Source organism: Zonotrichia leucophrys, chromosome 13 (assembly GCF_028769735.1).
Source record: "Zonotrichia leucophrys gambelii isolate GWCS_2022_RI chromosome 13, RI_Zleu_2.0, whole genome shotgun sequence".
NCBI lineage: Eukaryota > Metazoa > Chordata > Aves > Passeriformes > Passerellidae > Zonotrichia > Zonotrichia leucophrys.
Genome location: NC_088183.1, coordinates 731733 through 753312, shown reverse-complemented (window position 1 = coordinate 753312; position 21580 = coordinate 731733). Strand labels below are relative to the sequence as shown.

Here is a 21580-nt window from a genome sequence, read left to right as displayed (position 1 = left end):
AAGCCTCTGCAATTCTGATTTCCCAAGATACAGAGTGCTGGGTCTCTCCTTAGCCTCTCTCCAGCCTCTGCAGGAGCTCAGAGGACACAGCCATGCGTTCAGCCCACACTGCCCTCAGCACTGCACCACGAGCAGGGCCAGCTGTCACTGTGTGGGGGCAGCTCTGTCACCCCAAGGAGGCAAAACCAGCCCAGGAGTCGCCAGAAATGCAACTGCTATTGCAAAACAGCATTGCATGGACAGAGACACCAGATCGGAGGAAGAGATAGAATTAAGCTGGGAAGAGGGTTCTGTGGAATAAGTAAATTAACCCCAAGATCACCTGTGCTGCTGTTTCAATCCCATTGCCAAGGCACCCTCTGATTTCTTTTTCACCTCAAACTAGAGCCAAGAAGAGGGATGATCTCCAGGAGTGCTGTGTAAGAAACGATTACTGTGAAGCTCCCTGCAAAAGCAGATTTACTCCAACACCCAACGATAACTCCTTGGTCTATGTAACACTGCTGAAAGGATGCCATCGCAATCTCAGAATCATTTAAGCTGGAGAAGACCTCCAAGGCCATCGAGTCCAAACTGTGCCCAATGCCCACCGTGTCCCCAGGCCAGAGCACCCAGTGCCACCTCCAGCCCTTCCTGGGACATTCCAGGGACGGGCACCCCAACCCTCCCTGGGCAGCCCCTCCAAACCTGCCCATACCTGATCCCAGGCTGAAGAACCCATGAGCTGCAGGGAATAATGCACACATTGTGCTGGTGCCCTTGAAAAAATCCTCCTCAGGTCAAAGAAGGAGCCACAGCCACGAGGCTCAGTTCACGTGCTGAGGCTTTCCCAGCCTCAGGGAAACAGGGATTTTGCTTTGGAGTTTCTGAGCACATTTTGAAGGGAGAAGGAAAGGGATGCGGGAAAGGAAGCAAATTTCCTGGCAGGTCTTTAGTATAATAACCAGCAGAAAGATCAATTACAGGCATGCATTCAGTCTAATTATTCTCCAGCTTACAGCACAGACATTTTTAACTGCACGTGACAGAAATGTGATCACTCAAATATTGGATGAAAACAAGTCACAGTGGTGCAAACCCCAGGGTACTGTGGCCAGGTATGTCCCAGGGTGCTGCAGGTCATGTTCTGAGTTGCCTTCTCCACCCTGGAGTTCAAAGCATGCAGAAAACACCCTTGTGGAAGGGGATTTTCCAACAGAGGAAAACCTCAGCCTCAGGGACACAGCCCATGGTCAGGGCACTGCCCTCGAGGGCTCTGTGTGCCCCAACACCTCTCTGGGGGCAAGCACAGCTGCCACAGACACGGCAGGCCTGAGCCAGGGAGAGAAATTCAGTGTCAAACTGCCCCACAAAGAAAGGAGAAAAAAGAGATGAATTTCAAGCCTGGTCACTTCCCATCCCAGTGAGTGCTCCTCGAGGGCTTCTGTGCAAACTCAAAAGTTTCCTCCCAAATTGCCCAAGCCCCAATATCTGAGGAGCTCTCTCCCTAACTTCAATATTTAGGCCAGGAAAGCAATTTAATTGGAGGAAAAAAAGTTTTATTTTTTGTGTTTGAAAGGAAAGGAAATGACCAAGCAAACAGGCATTCTTCTGGGGCTGAAAGCAAGTCCCGAGCTGCCGGCTGCCAGGGCCAGCTGGCCAGCAGCCCATGTACAGTACGTGTTTACTTGTTGTCTAACCACTGATAACTCCAGCGTGCATCCACGGATCCAAAAGGGAACCAAGTTTTCTGGTCACAGAGGAAGGAAGAACAAAGCAGACAACAACAAAAATACTCACTGCTGATGGCCGCTACGCTCACTTCTGAATATATACAGCCATGAAAGAATCCAGGGTCCAATTAAAACTCTTATGTATCAAACCAGCAAGAGCATTTAGATACAAGCAGGAATTATACTATTATAGAGGAATAATGCTGCTGTGTACATGCCCCCCATGTAGAACCCCAGCTCTCAGGATTCCTTGCTCCTGAGCAAGCACAAGCACAGAGCACATGCACACCTGAAGCAGACACACAGCACAGATGCTTGCTTCCTTCCAGGAGCTCTCAGTTATTTCAGAGTAAGCTTAATCTTGTGATTCAAGTGAGAAACCCTGCTGATGGGTGCTGGCAAACATTCCACAAGCCAAGTCCTGTAGTGTACACAGAACACTGCCACAGCACCCTCATTTGGGAGTCACAGTGCTGGTGGCTGGTCCCAGCCTCACCAGCCACGTGCCAGGGGAGCTGGAGCCTTGGCACGGCTTTGGCAATGCCTCTGACCCTCACTAACAGGGAGCAGTGGCTTTTCCAAGCACTTTCTCCTCCCTTGCAGTCATACAGAGCAGGAAGCTTTGGGCTGAGCCCCTTGCTGACCCCGAGCACTGCAGGAGTGGCTGCTGCAATCCCAGCCTGAGCAGCAGCCCTGGGAGCTGCCTGGACAGCAGGGGCTGTGCCACCAGTTGGGGAGAAGGTGCCCGATCCCAAACAAGGAGAAGGTGCCTGAACCCACAGGACAGGTGCGATCCAAAGTGAGAAGGAGGTGCCTGAACCCACACAGGGAGAGGTGCCTGATCCCTGAGAAGGAGAAGGTGCCCGATCCCAAACAGGGAGAGGTGCCTGATCCCTGACAAGGAGAAGGTGCCTGATCCCAAACACAGAGAAGGTGCCTGAGCCCGAACAAGGAGAAGGTGCCTGAACCCACACAGGGAGAAGGTGCCTGATCCCACACAGGGAGAGGTGCCTGATCCCTGACAAGGAGAAGGTGCCCGATCCCAAACAAGGAGAAGGTTCCTGATCCCTGACAAGGAGAAGGTGCCTGATCCCAAACAAGGAGAAGGTGCCTGATCCCACACAGGGAGAGGTGCCTGATCCCTGACAAGGAGAAGGTGTCAGAACCCAAACACAGAGAAGGTGCCTGATCCTGACAAGGAGAAGGTTCCCGATCCCTGACAAGGAGAAGGTGCCTGATCCCTGACAAGGAGAAGGTGCCTGATCCCTGACAAGGAGAAGGTGCCTGATCCCAAACACAGAGAAGGTGCCTGAGCCCAGGTGCTGCTGGGCTGGGTCTGCAGCTGCACGTCAGCCCCAGCTAATCCTGCTCTGTGATTCCAGAGGCACAGGCTGCAGCAGAGCTGATAAGGAGCTGGCAGGGGAGCGTGGCTGAGCTCTCCCCTGCCTTTACGTGGGCAGTTACAAAACCCCTGGTTTGTTAGGAAAAAGACTCGGTCCCTGACCATCTCTCACAGGCAGACAGCCTAATCTTGTCCCACAGGCTGGGGCTGACCAACAGCCTTCAGACCTGCGACTCAAAGTGTTTGCCTGACATTTGCATGTCTACCCCGAGACAAAACCAGCACGCTACTTCTCTAAAAATATTAAACAGCAAATATAGACCTGCTACATGTGCCTTCTAATCTAAGTAGATACCTAAGTAGATATCTAAGTAAATACAAGTTTCATAACAGAAAATTTAAAATTTGCATATGGTAAGAGATATAATCACAGCTGGTGATTTAGCAGAAAAGGCATAACTAGGGAGAAGAAGCAGTTTTCATTGGGCAAAAGGCTTCACCAAGTGCATTCCAACATGCCTGTCCTGTCGAATGCAAACCCAGACACTGCTTATTTATCAAAAGCAATTGCAAAACCCAGACTGGCTGGCCTGAAAACTGAAATTTGGACTGGCAAAAGGTTACTTAGAAGGAGACAAAAGGCGCTTTCCTTTTTTACACGGGCCAGGGGAAAGGCTTTAAACTGACAGAGGGAAGGGTTGGATGGATTTTGGGTGAGGCCCTGGCACAAGGTGCCCACAGCAGCTGTGGCTGCCCCTGGCAGTGCCCAAGGCCAGGCTGGACAGGGCTGGGAGCACCTGGGACAGTCGAGAGTGTCCCTGCCATGGCAGGGGTGGCACTGGAGGGGCTTTGAGGTCCTTTTCAACCCAAAAGGTCCTTTTCAACTATGATCCTGTCTTCACCATGCTGACAACAATAAAAAAAGAAAGTAGAGACTTCACCAACTCAGGGGTCCAAAAGAAAAGGTGAATGTGTCAGTGCTGGAGTGCTACAAAATTATCATCAAATATTTGACTCCACTTTTTGAGATGAAGGATGGTAACAGACACAGCCCCTCCCCACACAGCAGCAGCCTGATGAGCGTGATGCTGCAAAGGCATTCATAAAGGCAGGTGACAGCTCAGACACCTGCAGAAAGAGGAAAGGAATAACGTTCTGCAGATCTTCCGTGAACGGAAAATAACCGCAACAAGCCAACAGGTTTGGTTAGAACAGCTCCAAAGAGTCCAAAGGAATTCAAGCGACAGGCTGTGAGAAGGAGCATCTCAGGTCCAGGGCAGTGAGAACAGTGGAACTGCTCTTCCTTGAGAAACTGCTCCAGTGTGCAGTGACACAGCTCTGCTCTTCCACTTCTGTGCCCCAACTGTGGCATCCTACAGCAAGCACAGCACTGCCCAAAGACTGACTTAAACCAAACAAATTCTGCTTTGGAAGTGATCTGAAAGCCTGAGCTCCAGAAGCAAGAGCAAAGCCATGGAGGATGGAGCCATCAGCTGCCTGGTCTCACTCATGGGCACACAAAGGTCTCCAAAGCACAGGCAGGAGAACAGTGACTGTCATTTTGTCATTTTAACACAACGCCTCCCAGGCAGCGTCTCACCGCCAGCTTGTTTGTATTACTGCTAATTTTCACATGTTGTGCGAGGCTCAGTCCTAGCAATTAATGCTCTGCAGTATCTGCACGATGACTTTCTACTGGAAAGAATTAGAAACCCCCTCAGGGCAGAAATAGGCAAAGGATTCCCAACACCATTCCCCGCTCCGGCATCGAGAACAGCTTTATTCACTGAAACTACAATTCTGGGAAAACGGTTGAGATTCATCATCACCCTGGGAAATGTACAGCAGAAACACAATGTACTGCACACACGGAGTGTCTGAGGAGGGATGTGCGCCCTGGCATCCCCAGCCCTGCCAAAGCAGGGGCAGCTCCTCCAGCAGCCCACCTCTCACCTTGGAAACCCCCTCAAATTTCATTTTTTAGTTAATTTAATGCACCCTGAAACCAGGAGGCTGAACTACCACAGCACATTGTTAACACAGCAGCCACACACATAATCACCTTCCCTGGGAAAGAATGATTAGAGACAGGAGAGCACTGAGCTCTATCCTTGGCAGTTAGAAAATAAAGAAAAATAAACTGCTGGAATGGATAGAACATGGTCAAGTTCTCGTTTTTCTTGAACAATTACAGTTCTTTCTTGCTGTGTTTGTAGAAAATACTTTGAAAGTTTAAATTTCAGTTACAAATCTGTATAAATTCTATTAAACTGATATTCATTCTATTCACTACAATCTCCCTGCAGTTAAACTAGCAAAAAAATTGATTTTTGGCAAACTGGGCTCTGGCTGCTTTGGTGGCACATCTGTGTCAGCAGCACAGGAGTGAAAAGAACATTTCTCAGAGCTGGTACAGCAACCCAAAGCGTGTGGGGACAACAGGGACAGCCAGGGGAACTACTGACAGCAATATGTGTGACAGAGTAACCTGTCTTTATAATAGAAGATTTTAATTTCCTAGATGTCTCTGGAACGATGACTACAGCATGCAAGAAGTGAAGGATGGCTTTCAAGCCCTTAGGAATTCTCCCAGGCAGCATCTGGCAGAGCCTGTTTCCTACAATCACCTTGATTTATCTGAAATTTTAAAGACAAAACGAAGTATGGAATTTACCACATGGGGTGGAGGGAATACACAAACATGTGAATATCCCAATATCAGAAATGAGGAAAGGAAAAAGTGTTGTGCAGGAAGACATCACCATAACCCCCCTGGATTTGCCACTGCCTCCCTCCATTTTGGCCGCTTATCTGGTGGCACCTGGGGACCATTTCTAAAGCACTGGAGCCAAAGCCATGCAGAGAAGTGCTCTGGGAGCCAGTGAGAGCAGGCAGGAGGGAAGGGGCAGTGCTGGGATGGGAGCACAGCCACAGCTGCTCCTCCATCCTCCCTGCTGACAAACGCCCTCATCCACCTGCACGCTGAGCTAAGGGTGTGCCCAGAGGATCAGGGACAGCCAAACCCTTCCTGAGCCCAGCTCTGAGCTCCATCCTGGGCAGGCAATGCACAGATAATACTGCCCAGGCTGCCAGCCCTGCATTTCCAGCTGCAGCTCCCTCTGCCCGGCTCTGTGCTCACAGCGCTGTCCAGCCTGGCACCCAGCACCCAAAACAGCTCAGGATCAGCCAGCCCAGAGCCCTCTGTGCATGCTCCCTCCCCAGCCCAGTGCTGACCCACAGGGAACCACTCCCCAGGTACCCCAAATCCTGCCCCACTGCCCAGCCAACAAGGAACTGCTCTTCCAGTTCTGTGACAGCCTGGGGGGGTTGTTGGGCTGGTTCTGTCGTTTGAAATGGCCTCTGGCAAGGAATCACGTCAAAGTCTTAAAGGAAGGAGAAAAAGCAAATCCAATCAATTCAGGTGGACTGGATTGCCAGCTGACCACCATCCTCAGAGCAGCCCAGGACACTGATGTGAGTATCCCAGTATCAGAAATGATGTGTTCCTTCCAGGAGCAAGGACAGCTCTTTCGCAAGAGCCTCCACGTGCTCAGTGACCTTACAGGTTTACAGCTTGCCCCTGTGCCAAGGGCCAGAGCTGGGCTCCCAACCTGTGCCCCTTGCAGGTTTCAAGGGCCAGAGCTGGGCTCCCAACCTGTGCCCCTTGCAGGTTTACAGGCTGCCCTGTGCCAAGGGCCAGAGCTGGGCTCCCAACCTGTGCCCCTTGCAGGTTTACAGGCTGCCCTGTGCCAAGGGCCAGAGCTGGGCTCCCAACCTGTGCCCCTTGCAGGTTTACAGGCTGCCCTGTGCCAAGGGCCAGAGCTGGGCTCCCAACCTGTGCCCCTTACAGGTTTCAAGAGCCAGAGCTGGGCTCCCAACCTGTGCCCCTTGCAGGTTTCAAGAGCCAGAGCTGGGCTCCCAACCTGTGCCCCTTGCAGGTTTCAAGGGCCAGAGCTGGGCTCCCAACCTGTGCCCCTTGCAGGTTTACAGGCTGCCCTGTGCCAAGGGCCAGAGCTGGGCTCCCAACCTGTGCCCCTTGCAGGTTTACAGGCTGCCCTGTGCCAAGGGCAGAGCTGGGCTCCCAACCCACCCTGCTCCAGCTCCTGGGCAGCTGCAGGGGCTCCATCACAGTGCTGGTTCACTGCAGACACCATCTTTGAGGGCTGGCAGCTCCTCCAGGTGTGCTGGGCAAAGCCACCCAGCCCAGGGGATGGCTGGCACTGCACTGATCCCATGGAGCTCTCCCTGCCCAGACCCTGTGCCAGCAGCCCCACTGGGCTCTGGCCATCCCTTCCCATCCTGCCTGGGCTTGCAGAGCTGCCTGCCAGGTAAAAATGGGATGGTTTGGAAGTTTTTGATAAAATCTGGAATGGCAAGTTTTGCTATTCCCATGGATTTCAGGGCTTCCCTTGTCAGCCCTCTTTCATTCTGAAATTAGGACAGTTTTAAGATGTCCACGCCTTGAAGCGCCGCATGCAGGAAGCCAGCGCTGGTAGCACTTCTGAATACTTGGAAAGATTCAGAGAGCCGAATGCTGCATTTCCTTTAAAGCTCTTCCTCGGTTCCGAGGCTGGGGTCAGCCAGGAATAGAAACCCAGTCACTTCCTCCTCCCCACTGGTATGCCTGAGCCTGGCCGGGCTTTGATCTGCCACACGGAACGAGCTCAGCCACTAAAATAAGTGGACTCAGAAACCTCCAGATTGTTATTTAATAAAATATCACATGTCCCAACCTTTAACGTGTTAAAAGAGTCTTTAAAGATTTATCTTTAAAGTGATAAAATAAGTCCAAGCTCATTTGTCAAACCAGTTGCTCTGGTTGGAAAGTAGCTGTCAAGTATCTCGATGACTCAGGATGTTGTCGTGCAGGCATCCTAATATTAACTGCTCCCCTCAATAAGGGCTGAAAAAGGAATGCTCTGCTACTCATAATACAGAATTCCAAGCACCCGGGTTCTTACAACACTTACATTTCACATGAGGGAGTTTCAGCACTAGATTTTTTATCAAATCTTGCACAGAACTTGCAAATCACCTGGCACTGCATGAGAACAGACTTGTCTTCTCCAGCTACGGAAACCAAGTCAGCACAGAACTTGTTAGATGGGTTTTGTTAAAAAAGAAGGTGTCAGAGAAGCTTCCTTTTCAGTTCAGAAAATGGCAGATGTGCAGGGCTTAGCAGAAACACGTGTCAGGAAGGGCAGAACTGGTACAGCGACACGAAAATGAAACCAAGGGAACTCACAGCAGAGCAGGACTCAGACCCTGCACCAGAGAGCCTCCCCACAGCCAGGGTGGCCAAGGCAGCTCTCAAAGGCCTGGGCTGGGCCAAAGTAGGTCAGAGAAAAAGCCTTTGCTGAAGTGTGGATTAAAGCAGCACTGCTATCCCAGCTGGGAGAGCCCATCTGTGATCCAGGATCATGGCTGCACTTTGCGCTGCTTCAAACAGCAGCATAAATTCAACCTTCTGTTTTCTTTTAACCCTAAAGCTTATCAGGATTGTTGGGTCAAAGCAAATAACCCCAAAAGCATTCCAAGTCTTCCTTCTCCTCCAAATGGGATTACATAATTTTTTAATCAAAAGGCAAAGATGTAAGATCATTCCCTACAAACTAATTTTAATTCATGTCTGGAAATCCCAGCAAAGCACAGAAAACAACCTGGACGTGGCACTCAGTGCTCTGGGCTGGTGACAAGGGGATATTGGGCACAGCTTGGACTCAATGGTCCAGAAGGGCCTTTCCAGCCAAAATGATTCTGTTTGGAAATGACTTTTTAATAAAAGCCAGGTCTGGGAAACCCCAAAGGTAACTCCAGTGCCATCACTGGAGTCACTGCCAGTCCTTACCAACAGGCAGTACCTCCCCCAGTATGGTATTGTGTATTATCTTACTAAAATTAAGGTGCAAAGTGAAATTAAATTCCACACATCTTCAGCATCCAAAAACTATTCTGCATACGAAGTTTAAGATTTCTAATTGTTAAAGCTGTTTTAAAAGTCTGTTTTCAGATACAACTTTTTTTCACATATTGGCTAATGTGCTAATCTAGTCCATGTTTTAACAGAACCAAGATGCAGAGTCCGTTATAAAAAAAAGTCTAATTATACCTACATCACCCTCATATGGGGACAGCACAATTGATTTGGGAGCAATTCGTATGGAACACAAGATTAACAGAAATTCATCAGGCAAAATAAAGCATCAAAGGTCCTGGTAGCAAAAGTAACCCACAGAAGAAAAATACAAGAGAGAAAACAACAGCCGGGTGGTAGGAAACTGAAATCCACATGCAAACTGAAATCCACATGAAACTATCAAGTCTGTCAGTTCTTTTCTTTATTTAGTTTTGGTTTTTGTTTTTGAAGTTAACAAGCCTGAAGTGCATTCTTGCACAACAAATCCACACATGTGCATGCAGAACGTGCATGTTTTCAGCACGGATTTATCCAAAACCTTGCTGATGGCTTTAGGAAGTTATTGCTTCAGAAAGGTAACAGAAACTCTTAGGGGAGGGGAAAAAATAAGAGAAATAATAGATGGGTACACAGCAATGGACAGCATGCCTGTGGATAGGTGTGCTGGTTTAAAACATCATTCTGAATTGACAGCATCTGGCCAACTGAAAAGCTGTTGAAATCCCAAATAAAATGCTGAATTTAATACATCACAGCTGTACTCACAGCCCCCCTCACCCTTCATTTTTGAGTGAGACTGCTCTGAGACAGCTCTGTGGGCATGAGTGAGGAGCTCAGCACAGCACAGCAGCTTGGCACAGAGCCCTGAGCCCACCCTAGCCCGGATCCCCCTGCCCACCCAGCCCCCCAAAAGCCCCCCAGCCCCGCTGTCCCAGCCCAGCCCGGGGGCACCGCGGTGTCAGAGGTGCTCCAACAGGGCAGCCTGGCCCTGGCCCAGCTCCTCGGCCACACTGAGCCCTCCCAGACCCTGTTACCACATCCCTCCACAGCACCACACCTCGGAGCAGGTTCTCCGAGCCCTGACAGCGAAAATAAACAGCATCAGCTGCTGGTTTGTGTCACAGATTGCAGACTCCTGGCTCAGGGCAGGGGGGACCTGCTGAGCTTGGCAATGAAGGGCCCTGAGAAGCCCCAAAGCCCAAGGGGCTCTCTCAGAGCAGGCAGGGAGGGCAGGGGAAGGCAAGGGGACCCCACGCAGGCTGAAGCCCAAAGCAAGGCCAGGCGCACACACAGCACAGCAGCCCTGTCCTTCCCAAAGCCAGCTGGGAAGGAAGAGATCCATGGAAACCCTCCCGTCACACCCAATTCACACAGCTGGAGAGGAGCTGCGCAATGCAGGACTCTCATCTAAGAGCAGAACCTCACTTTGTAACACTCTCACAGAATGTCTAACCCCAGATATCCTGTTTTCACACCCCCCTCACCACTGAGACGCAGCCAAGCTGCTGCCCACTTGTGAGCAAAGAGGTCACCCACCTTCCAGCCCCTCTCCTCCATGGGAACTGCCAGCAGGAACAGGGATTCCAACATTCGGGGACAGGAACACACACCAAAACCCCCAGACCACCCCTGCCTGCAAAGCTTCTCGTAAGGCAAGGCTGAAGCCCCTGCTGCACCCAGAAGTGCACCACAAGGGATCCTCTGGGTAAGGACAATGACAGGACCTCTTCCAGGTTTCTTGGAAAATAGAAAACCAAGCCAGGGAGCTGCGAAATCACTTCCATTATTTGCTTCTAGAACAGATGACACACTTCAATGATACTTCATGATTTGCTCCTCCTTGACTCTACAGCGCATTTCGGAGTTTCTCAAGTAGTATTTTGAGGCAAACTACTCATTTGTGCCCTCATTTCCTTATAAAAGTCCCATCCTGAGCAATACTTGCTAACTTTAAACTCAGTTACACAAATAAAAGTAATGAGAAATAAGAAGTGTCTGAATACAGCAAGACAAGAGTAAATGGCGCCCTGCTGCTCACAAGTTTCATATTAAATCTTGTGTGACCGTGGTGCAGAAATTTGATGATCTCCAGCTGCTTTCTGACACACAGTAACTGTACAAACATATTACAAATAGTATGAAGAATGTATTACTGTAAAATCCAATATGAAACTAGTTTTCTTTACTAAATTACAGTAGCAGTGAACTGAATTCAAGAAAGACATGATCATTATTTTAGAATTCCTTCCCCAACAGTACTTTTGCATTTGCAAGTCACAAAAACAAAGATATTCGATCAAAAAGGGGAACTTGTGTATGATATTGCATCCCCACAGCAAAGTGGGGTATCAGCAGTGTGTGGGGTATTAATTTCCAAAGGACATCAGGACTGTAATTTTCTAGGAAGATTTAGCATGGACTGGGAGCTCCAAAGGTAGAGCTGGAGCCTGGAGGTTTAATGGTGACCCCCTGGCACTGGCTGGATTGAAATACACTGGGCTGGCACAGAAACATTCTCCACACTCCATGTCAGGATGACTTCTGAAGAGCACAACTTCCTCCAGAAACCCAGACAATTGTGGTGATTGTTGATTTAAGGCACCAGGCTACAGAACTCTACATGATATCCTGGGTAAGTAACACCGTGTCCTGGAGTCTAAAGCAGGGAGAAATCCTGACCTCATGTCCATCCCCGGCACTCCAAGGCCAGCTCCAGGCTCCCTGAGCCCCAGGAGCTGCAGCTGCTCCTCCTGCTCCTGCCAGACACCTCTGGGACACAGAGGTGACACAGCCAGCGGGCCAGGCCACGGGACAGGGAGCAAATCCCTCTCTCAGGTGTTTTGTAGTTCTATTTCAAGCAATACAGGCACGGCTTGAGCAGAGGGAGACACTGCCCCATCCAGGGATGGAATCCCAGCAGGAAACCCCATGGCAGAGGTTTGGGGAGCTGAGCCAGACCAGGACATGGGAGGCACAGGCACAGCACCTTCTTTGGAGTGAAGGTGAGGTAAGGAGGAAAGTCCCCAGGTGAGACACAGTAATTGCGCTGAGCTGTACCCCCAGCCCAACCCTGCACTCCTGGGAACACAGTTACTCACACCCCAGTAAGGAGCTGGGTGCTGCACTGGCTTCACAGGGGGACAGGCCAACCCTGTCGCTCCTCCTGCCCACAGGCAGCAAGAGCTGCACGGCCAGAGCCCCCCAGCAGCCCCCAAGGCTGTGGTACCCAGTGCTCCAGCCCACGGATGGAGCTCACTCCGTGCAGGTGACCCTCTGCTGACATCCCTCTGCAGGGGACAGCAATGCCACAGCCACAATGGTCACACCTCACAAAGGGGCAAAGAAACAGGCAGTTTTGTGTTTTGTTTTTTTCCCACAGACAGCCCAACAGAGCTGCTCTGGAGTCAGAGCCAAGACAATGAGAGGGAATTATTCTTTTTTTGCGTGTGTCATCTCTTCCAGCTGTACTGGTTCACTCCTGTCCCAGGGGGACGAGGCCATCCGCTGACAGCATCTGACCAGCGTTTCCAGAGCCAGCCCTGAGAGCAGCATTAACTCCTGCTCTGCAGGGCCTGGGCTGGCTGAGCAAGGGCATCAATGGAGCTCCCTCTCCAGGGGCTGTTACTAATGGTTATCAATGGATCTCACACTGCTCTGAATCAGCCGGAAAATCCCTGCGATGAGAACAATCATCTGTGCATGCAACAGTGCCACACATTAATTCTTCAGCAAATAAGATTAAAATCTGTGCATACTTGAGACTCTGGGAGACAAAGGCTGGGAAACCAAAGAGAGCTTAACCCACACTGCCTGGGTTGGGTGCACAGCACTCAGCACATCCAAGCGTTCTGCCCAGAAACCACGCTGTTGCACACACACTTGTTCTGTGCTCCTGAGTTCCAAGCTGATCACTTCACAAAGGCATTTCCAGGTTCCTTTCTCTACACCAGAGGTGATGCTCACAGTTATTTTAACAGCACAAACCCAAGGTAATTGTAACTACGGCTCTACAAAGCTTTTCCCATCGCCTGTAACTTGGATTGAAAACGGGATTTTATTGGGATGGTGTTTTCCCCCAGGCTGATGCCATGGGGACTGTTTGCAGAATGCACTCATGACACTACAGCAGCACCTTGGGGTGGGACAGCAGCTCAGGCTGGCTTCAACCACCCCAAAAATGAATGCCAGTCCAAAGAGGAGTCGGGAACCTTTTACAGTGCAGAAATAATTCCAGCTTGCAGTTACATATACACACAGAATATGCACCACTTGCTCACTTCCAAAATGAGCAGCAATAAGGGAAAAAGGGAAATTTGCTTCCCCCAAGACAAATTGCTCTCACTGTAAAAGTAATCTTCAGCATGGTAAATATACAATGTAGGAGTTGGATAATACCTGTATTTCACATTTCTGGGAAGATTCGTGAGTGGGACTCATTCAACCACAGCTTTGCCTTCACTGGCAGCAGGAGAGCACAAGAGTTTAACCATGGAGATATTTTTTTTTAAAAAATTGTATGGACAACAAAAATAAGGTTGCTTTATAAGCTAGAATTAAGTTTAAAAGAGATCATTGTCAGGAGAAATAAATTTGCAATAGTTAACCATTTGCACTGGACTTACAGCAACCTCCTTGGCTATGAGCTCGGTGGAACGATCAGCCAAAACTGGGAAAAGTGGATTACATCTCACATGACCTCTCATTTATCTAGTTACCTTTTCACAGCACCTTGGAGCACATTCTGCAGGACATTCCTGATTCACCCCTTTCTGCCAAAACAACTGGATTTTTCACCATGTACTTCCCGAGTCAAAGCCCCAAGCACAGTATTGCATTAAGCTGACAAATCACAACACAGCCTGCTGGAACCCCGAGCACTCCAAACACCACGCCTGGGTTTTCTATCACAGCAGAACGATGAAAAAAGCCCCGATTGCGGATGTCCCATACATTATCCCGTGCTGAGTCAGGCAGCACTGAGAGCCCTGCAGCCAGCCCTGCCAAGCCACCGGCCTTGGCCAGCAGCCGAGGGAAACAAAGCGGCAAGACAAACGGACAAGTGACCTTTACCACTGCTGGCAACAACCCCGGCCTTCCCTTCCTTCCCACAGCACCTGAGCCCAAGAAGAAGCCCAGCTAAAGAGCCAGGGGTAGAAGGGCAGAAGGGTAACTTCTGGAAGCAAGGCTTTGGACTGGGACCGACCAGAGAAACTTTTCCTCCTTCCAGACTCTCCTCCTCTTTAATGGCTTCTCTCAGCTCTTGCCCTTTCTTAAACTTCCTTAATGATCCTTATCCCCCACAAGCTTAAGTACTAGGAACAATTTCAACTGTAATAAGAGAAGCCATAACACTGCCAGTGGGGCCCAGTTTCTGTGAATTCTGGCTGTGGGAGCAAACCCTGCACTGCTGGGCTGGTTCTCAGCATCCTTCACCCCCCCCATAACAAGCCACATCTCCAGGAAGTCAGAGCAATAGGAGCTGAGGGAAGGATTTAATGTATATACCATGCAAGAGCCCCACGAGTGTGTGTTGCTAAAACCATTTCCTTGAAATGGAACGGTTTTCCCTGGGTTTGTGTAATAAATCACAGCAACATCCCATCGCAGACGGACGCCAGCAAACCCTCCAGCTCCTCAGAGAAGCACTGCAGCACGATGTGCTCCTCTTCCAGCTGCTGTCTCACCGCCATTGAGGACAATCTAAGGTAAAATGTCTGTTATCCTACTTCTTCCTCCCCTTTATTCTGTCCACCCTCTTCATGGGCTGCCCTGCTCAGAGCTGGAGCCAGAGGAGCTGCAGCTCAGAGCTTCCCTGCTCAGCACAGGCCCCAGCTGCCTCTTCCACCGACAGCAGCCTATTGATTATTGCCAATTGATTCCCATCAATCAAACTCCTGAAGTTTGCATTCTGCCCGTTAACTTCCGGATCCCTCCCGCAGTTCACTGCGATTGATTGGTTTGCTTGGGCCTGATCATCACTTGTCTCATTAAAGCCAGCGTGCTGGGCTACCTGGAGGAGCAGAACCACTCAGAAATGGCATGACATCAGTTCCAGCCTGAGTGGATCGAAAACAACATTCCAGCTTTCCCACTAAGCAGGCAGATTAAATACAACCTGAGCACCAGGACTGAACTGCAGCTTTTCTTCCCCTATGTTCAGTCCACAATTAATACGTTATTAGTAGACAAATAATTCTACAAACACCAGAAAGTATTTCCTCCTGGAAACTGAAGCTTCTCAAAATCCCAGCCTCCACCTTTCACATTTAGTACCTAAAAAAAACCAGACCACGGGAACCTGGCAAGAGAGTCCTTCCTTTGTTTCTAAAACAAATGCCAATTTTGTTAAGTCTTCTGCAAGAAAAACAAACAAATCCACAATACATCACCTTAAACTAACCCAGTTTAGACCAAATATTTCTGGCAAGGTTCAAGAAGAAAAAAAATTCCTGCTTCAAACCCAAGGCTCATTAATACCTCAAACACTGTAAAAGGAAGATGGACTTGCCTGAATGTTATAGAACAAAAATAATAAAGCAAACCCAAACAATGTTGTTTTTAGAAATGGACTTCATAGTTGAAGTGTATAAAAATCCTTGGGAAGTAAGAACAGCTTCCACAAACTTGTGAATAATGCATTTTTATGCAAAGCTCAGCTAGGAGCCACCTCGAAATTCTTTACACATTCCATAAAGAAAAAAAAAAAAAGGCATTATCTTAGGGCTAAAAGGAAGCAATAAAATGTAAGATGACCTTGCAGGAAGCAAGAACGTCAATGCTGAAGCCCCAGCATGGATAACCCTGGGCAGAGGAGAAGGCAGCTGGTGCTGGGATGCTCCAGGATGGTTCCTGCACTGTCCCAAACTGCTCCAGAGAGCCCAAAACATCTCCCCCTGCTCTGCCGCTCCCTCCAGGACAGCTCTGCCATGCTCCCAGCCCGGAGGAGCTGCCCATCCCTCCAGGATCACACACAGGACACGCTGCTGAGCCCCAGCCATCTCCTGTCACCCACCCCAGTGCAGGCAGCTCTGCCCACACAGCCGGGCAGCAGCTCCTCGGAATTACCCTCACAAGTGACATTTCCATCACCTCGGGGGAACCTGCTTATTTAAACTGTCCCTGAAAGCCTCCTCCCCAATGCAGAGACATTTCTTGCTTTGACACCAAGTTTATGATTATCATTAAAGATACAGTGAGAACAGAGGAAATAAACTCAAAAAAACGCCCACGAAACAAACTGAAGACAACACGGAATAGGACAAATTATGCAAAAGGTTAGCACAAAGCTTTTCTAGTCTGTTGAAATAAATGGTGAGACACGCTCAATATTCACGTATCAAAGTAGAGTCCAGACACAGATTTTGATTTTCTTTTCTGGATCTCTTACATTAGAAATTTAAACACTTCAAAGAAAAAAAACCCCAAAACTTTAAACACTCCAAAGAAAAAAGAAAACATTTACAACAGAAATCAAAACCTATGAAAGAAACCGAGAATGAAAGCAAGCTAAAAGTTGTCTTCCTGAAACAAAGAAGGAATCCTCGCACACTTCATTCCAGCCATGGGAAAATGGAGCAAACATCGCGCAGGGAGAGCCCCGGGACTGGCGGGAACACCCTGGGGAGCCGACTGTCAGCAGAGCAGTAAAACCCACAATGTTAAACCAGACCCTTCATGAAAAGCCTACAAATGCCACGTTTCTGTATAGGCACTTGCAGGGCCATTTTCTAACAAATCCCCCTCTTCTGTGGAGGCCACACGCTGCTCGTGCAGTTGTTGAACACAGAGCAGCTGAGGGAGACACATCTGTGTGTTCCCCTGGAGCCAGAACCATTCCAGCAGCACAGCCCAGCACACCTATCCCAGAGCTGCTCCTCCAGCAGCGCTGCCCTGCAACAGCTGCACCTCTGCATTACTGCAGGAAACACACCCACCAAGGCACCGGCCACAGGTAGGACCCAGCTCCCCAAACCCCTCCTGCCGTTCCACTTGGAGTTAAATTCCAGGTCTGTTTAAGCCCGACTGCAAATACTCTTATCTTTCTAAAGGCAGTTATTGAACAAGCTGCTGAGTATTCCCCACTCGGAATCTTCTTGTCCATGTAAGGTAAATGCCTTACATTTAAGCACAGCGAAAACTCGAGTTCAGCTTAAATGTAATTCTAGAAATTTACCCAGCAACCAAGTTATTTTTGTGCATAACATTTAAGTAATGCTAGGAAAGAAAAAAAGCCCACAGTGATTGATCCTCTAACCCCTGGGAACGAAAGAGCTTTTGTATACGTTTAAATACTTCCTCCCATACTGCCTGTGTATGGATCCTGCTACCACATACTCGATTCTCCCTCTAGGCAGTATCTTGGAAGTTTTATTTTTATTTATTTACTTTTTAGACCATGCCAGCTCCCCTCAAGTTTTCTTCCCTTTAATGCCAATAATTAAGTAGTTGTCTAAAGCTGATGTACTGTGGGATAAACACTTCCCAGTGATGTCTGATCATCCACACATACCAAATGGAAAAGGAAAAAAAGCCCAGGCAACAAACCAGCATGCGTGGAGCTGTGCTAAACACGCTTGTAGCGTTTTAATAAAGAGCAACACAAACTAATTACCTTGAATAGCCATTAGAGAAAGCAGGTCTGCCAGAGAGGTTGAGCGTTCCCAGTGGAGCCAACGCCTCGTCCCCCGATCCCGGGCACCTATTCCAATTTTCTGACCCGGCAGGAAGAGATGGAATGATATTAAAAATTGGTTTCTGATCCTGCTGCTGAGAGAGCGATGCAGTATTTAAATCATAGTGGTACATCTGTCCCCCAGAGGTGCTGACACCGTGGATGGAGATGGCCGAGACTTTCGTACCCAGCAGGTTCGACCCGGAGAAGTTGGCCTGGCAGTAAAGCGGGCCCATGTTTTCCTGCTTGATGCCGGGAGTACACAGTTCGATGAAGTCTTCCTTTTCTGTTTTCACTTGAGGCATTGGCATTTTGGAACTGGGTAAAAGGTCACCACGGTCATTAATTTTAGGTTTAGTGTCAGATAAAAGAGGAGGCTTGCAGTCTTCGCCGAGACTTCCTTCCAGGAGAAAGGCGTCGTCCGCGGATATGGGGGACAGCAAGCCGCCGTCATCGAGCAACGGGTCCAGCCGCCACGGGCTCCCGTTGGGCTCCTTGCCCGGCGACACCGGCGGCAATTCCAAATCCTGGAGGATATCCAGGGTGCTTTGGTCTTCAGAGAACAACTTCAAGTTGCCGCCATTCGAGCCCACCTGGCCTTGGACCGCAGCTCCCGACTCCGCGGGGCCGCCGCGCGCGGCCATGCCTGGGAAATCCGGCTCGAGCGGCCCCTCAGAAGACGCGGTTCCCTTGGCGTCCTCGGCCAGGCTCGAGGACTTGTTCAAGCTCGCAATACTTTCCTCCAGGAGCCTGAAGTCCGTGTCTCCAGAAGAGATGCCGATTTGGCCCTGGTGCGGAAATCCAAGGTCGTTTCCCATCACTTTTGCGTCTGTTTCACCCATGTACAGTCCCATCGAGAGCGACACTGCCTTGGAAAGGTCTGGCTGAGGCACATTGTTTCCTAATCCTTTTGGAAAGTCAGCCAAAGCAGGTTGCTGACTGGAATCTGACTGAGAAGATGCAGGGAGAGGAGATGTAGACACAGGGGCTTGGACAGTAGCTCCACCCCTGAAGGGTGGATGGAAGTCCATCACGATCCCTCCTTTGGTACTGATGAGTGCATTTTTCCTGGTTTCATCTTGATCCAACGGGTTAAGCAATTCTTTGGAATCCATTACTTTACCATTAACTATAAAAAGATGAGAAGCAGTCAAAGTCAGCACAGCAAGGACACATTAATAAAAGCTTTAAAATGAAAAGTCTGAATCCTTTGCCTGGCGAACCTGGCTCAGCTGCTCTGAGAGCAAAGGCACGGCACACCACGCTCTGGGCTGACACGTGCCATGTCTCTCAGACACACTGCACTTGTTTTCAGGGGGTTTTAGGTTTTGGTTTCTGTCTACTGAGGAGGAACTATGTATTTTAAAGCTTTGCTAAACCTGGAGGAAGGGGTAAGTCTGCCTGCACACAACTCAGAATCAAGCTACATACAGCACGTGACATCTGTGCACACACTCTCCAGCTCTGTCACCCATCCCAGCACTAAGGAAATGTAAGAATTGCTAAAGGACCCAGTTTACAAATTTTGCCAGGTAAACTTCTCTGATACGTAACTACAGCTTGAGCAGGGGAAAAAGACATTTGCCACCTTTCCAAGTCAGCTCTCCCCTTGCAGAGCAGGTCTGGAGCTCCCAGAGGCGGCACCTCCGTGGTTCAGCATTCCCCAGGACTCGACCTCCCCACCAAAAAACACATCGTTTGCCACCTTTGCACGGGTTCAGTCTTAAAAAGGAACCCACCTATCTCGCAGTAAACCCCGCACAATTCTTTAAATACGTCTCAAATTTATAAAGAAAATCTAACTAAAAATAAAGCAGGATTTTTATTAGCTTCCAGCACTCTACCCGTCCACGGCTACTCTCCAAACACACCCGACGCTGAAAACAAACCTCGTAAAGTTTCAGATGTTTGTATTTGCTACATGGTTGTTGGTTTTGTTTTTGTTTTTTTTTTTTTTTTCAGCGGAGAGCATAAATATTTGGAGAAATACTGTAAATTCTTGGGCAAACTTCCGACACGGTGTCCGGCCTTGCCCCGGCAGCGCCCAGCCCGCACTGCCGCAGTCCGGGGGGCACTGCCAGCCTGTCCCCTCCCGCCGGGCACGGGGACACCGCCACAGCCGCGGCCCCGCCGCTATTTCTGTGCGCAAAGTTACGGCTGCGAGCGGCGAAAAGGCCCCACGTGTTAAACCTTAAGGTGGCCCGGGCGAGCCGGTCCCGGGCGGGAGCGGCGGAGCGGCGGCAGCTCCGGGCAGCGGGGCCGCGGGGTCCCGTCCGCGCCGCCCGGCGAGCGCAGCCCCAGAGCCGCAGCCCGGAGCGCGGCCCGCGGGGCACCCGAACCGCCGCGCTGCTTAAGGTGGACACCCCACAGCGACCGGAAAAAATATAGAAAACACGAGAATACCTCCAGCGCTGCCTTCTTCCTTTTTTACACGGAGGGGAGGGAAAAGGTAGTTATTTCATTTGACAATTCCCCCAACGCCCAAAAAAAACAAGGCAGCGAATCATCCAGCGTAGGAAACGTGTCAAAAATCAGCTGCGAGAGTCTGCCCAAGGGCGGAAAACGCTGCAAATACTTAAAACCGCCGGATTGCAATAAAATCGCCTTTGCAAAGTACAGTTTTCAGAGAAATGTGTCGGGACCTGTTGAGCCGTCTCCTGGCACACCCACTCCAGCAGCAGCAGCAGCCCCGCGCGGGGCTCGGCCGCGCTCCCCGCCCGCGCCCCCCGCTCCCGCGGGACACGGACACCGGGGGCCCGGCCCGGGGGTCCCCGCGCCCCGCCGGGGCGGCCCCGCCGCCGCTCCCGCCGCCGTCCCGCCCGGAGCTCCTCCGGGGGCGGCTCGGCCCGGCTCCCCCCGCCCCGGGCATTCCTGCGGGCACCGCCGCACCCCCCCGGCAAGTTCCCGGGGGGAAGCGCAGCCCCGCGGGACCCCCGCCGCCCTTACCTCGTCCGGGGGAGGGCGCTGGGGCTCCTTCAGCCGCCCACGGCCATGGCGCCCCGCGGCGGGGGCGGCAGCCGGCTGGGGGGGGGGTCAACAGCCGCCCCTCGGGGCCGCGGCGGCGGCAGCACCGCTCCCCCCGCCGCCGCTGATGCCGCTCCGGCCGCTGCCGCTGCTCCTCCCGCGGGCCCCAGACCCTGACCCGTCCCCGCCCGCCGCCGCGGCGCCCCCTCCGTTAATTAGCGCTAATTGCCTTGGCGGACCTCGCCCCCCCTTGCTCCCCGCCCCGTCCCTCCGCCGGGCAGCGCCGCGCTCGGCGGTTCTGCCCCCGCCACAAAATGGAGGACGGCGGCGGCCGCCTCCTCCCCGTCCCCTCCCTCTCTCCCTCCCTCCCTCCGCCTCCCCGACGTGGAGAGGGAGTGGAGACAGCGGCTCGGCGAGGGGCGGCCGCGGCCGGAGCTGCTCCGCGCCCCGGCTCGCCTCGGCTCCGCTCTGCTGTGCCGTGCCCAGCCCCGCTCCGGCCCCGCCGCCGCCGCCCGGCTCCGGGGCAGCCCCAGCCGAGGGCGAACGGTGCGACCTGTTGGCCGAGACGGGAAAGTGCAGCCGGGCCCGGCCCCGAGCGGGCACAGCGGGGCAGGGCTGGGCAGAGCATGGCAGAGTGGACAGGGCAGGACAGAGTGGACAGGGCTGGGCAGAATGGGGCAGGACACAGCAGAGCAGGGCAAGGGGAGATGCTGCTCCTTGGCCCTGGCATGGCACAGCTGGAGCCAGTGTCCCGCTCTGGGCTCTGCTCTATAGGTGAGACAAGGAGCAACTGAAAAGCATCCAGCGGAGGCCACAAAAATGTTGTGGGGTCTGGAGCATCTTTCTGATCGAGGAGGGACTGTGGGAGCCGGGCTGGGTTGGTCAGGGATCCCATCAATCCATACCAACATCTCCAAGGGCTGGCACAGGATGGTGCCAGACCCTGCTCATGGTGCCAGTGACAGGGCAAGGAG

The 21580-nt window shown here is 51.2% G+C and overlaps 1 protein-coding gene across 2 annotated transcripts in view; it reads right to left on the bottom strand.

Moving 5' to 3' along the window:
• The window catches only part of NR3C1 (nuclear receptor subfamily 3 group C member 1), a 61818-nt gene extending 40923 nt beyond the window's left edge, over window positions 1-20895 (bottom strand). The window contains exons 1-2 of one of the 2 annotated variants that reach the window (XM_064724626.1): window positions 20589-20895; window positions 17583-18771 (exon numbers count right to left, since the gene is read on the bottom strand). In XM_064724626.1, the coding sequence (XP_064580696.1) occupies window positions 17583-18757 (1175 nt within the window). In that variant the 5' untranslated portion in view covers window positions 18758-18771; window positions 20589-20895. Of the gene's footprint in view, window positions 1-17582; window positions 18772-19531; window positions 19635-20588 lie in introns of those variants that run through there. The other variant, XM_064724627.1, reaches the window with a different exon arrangement.
• Between the last annotated feature and the right edge of the window lie 685 nt (window positions 20896-21580).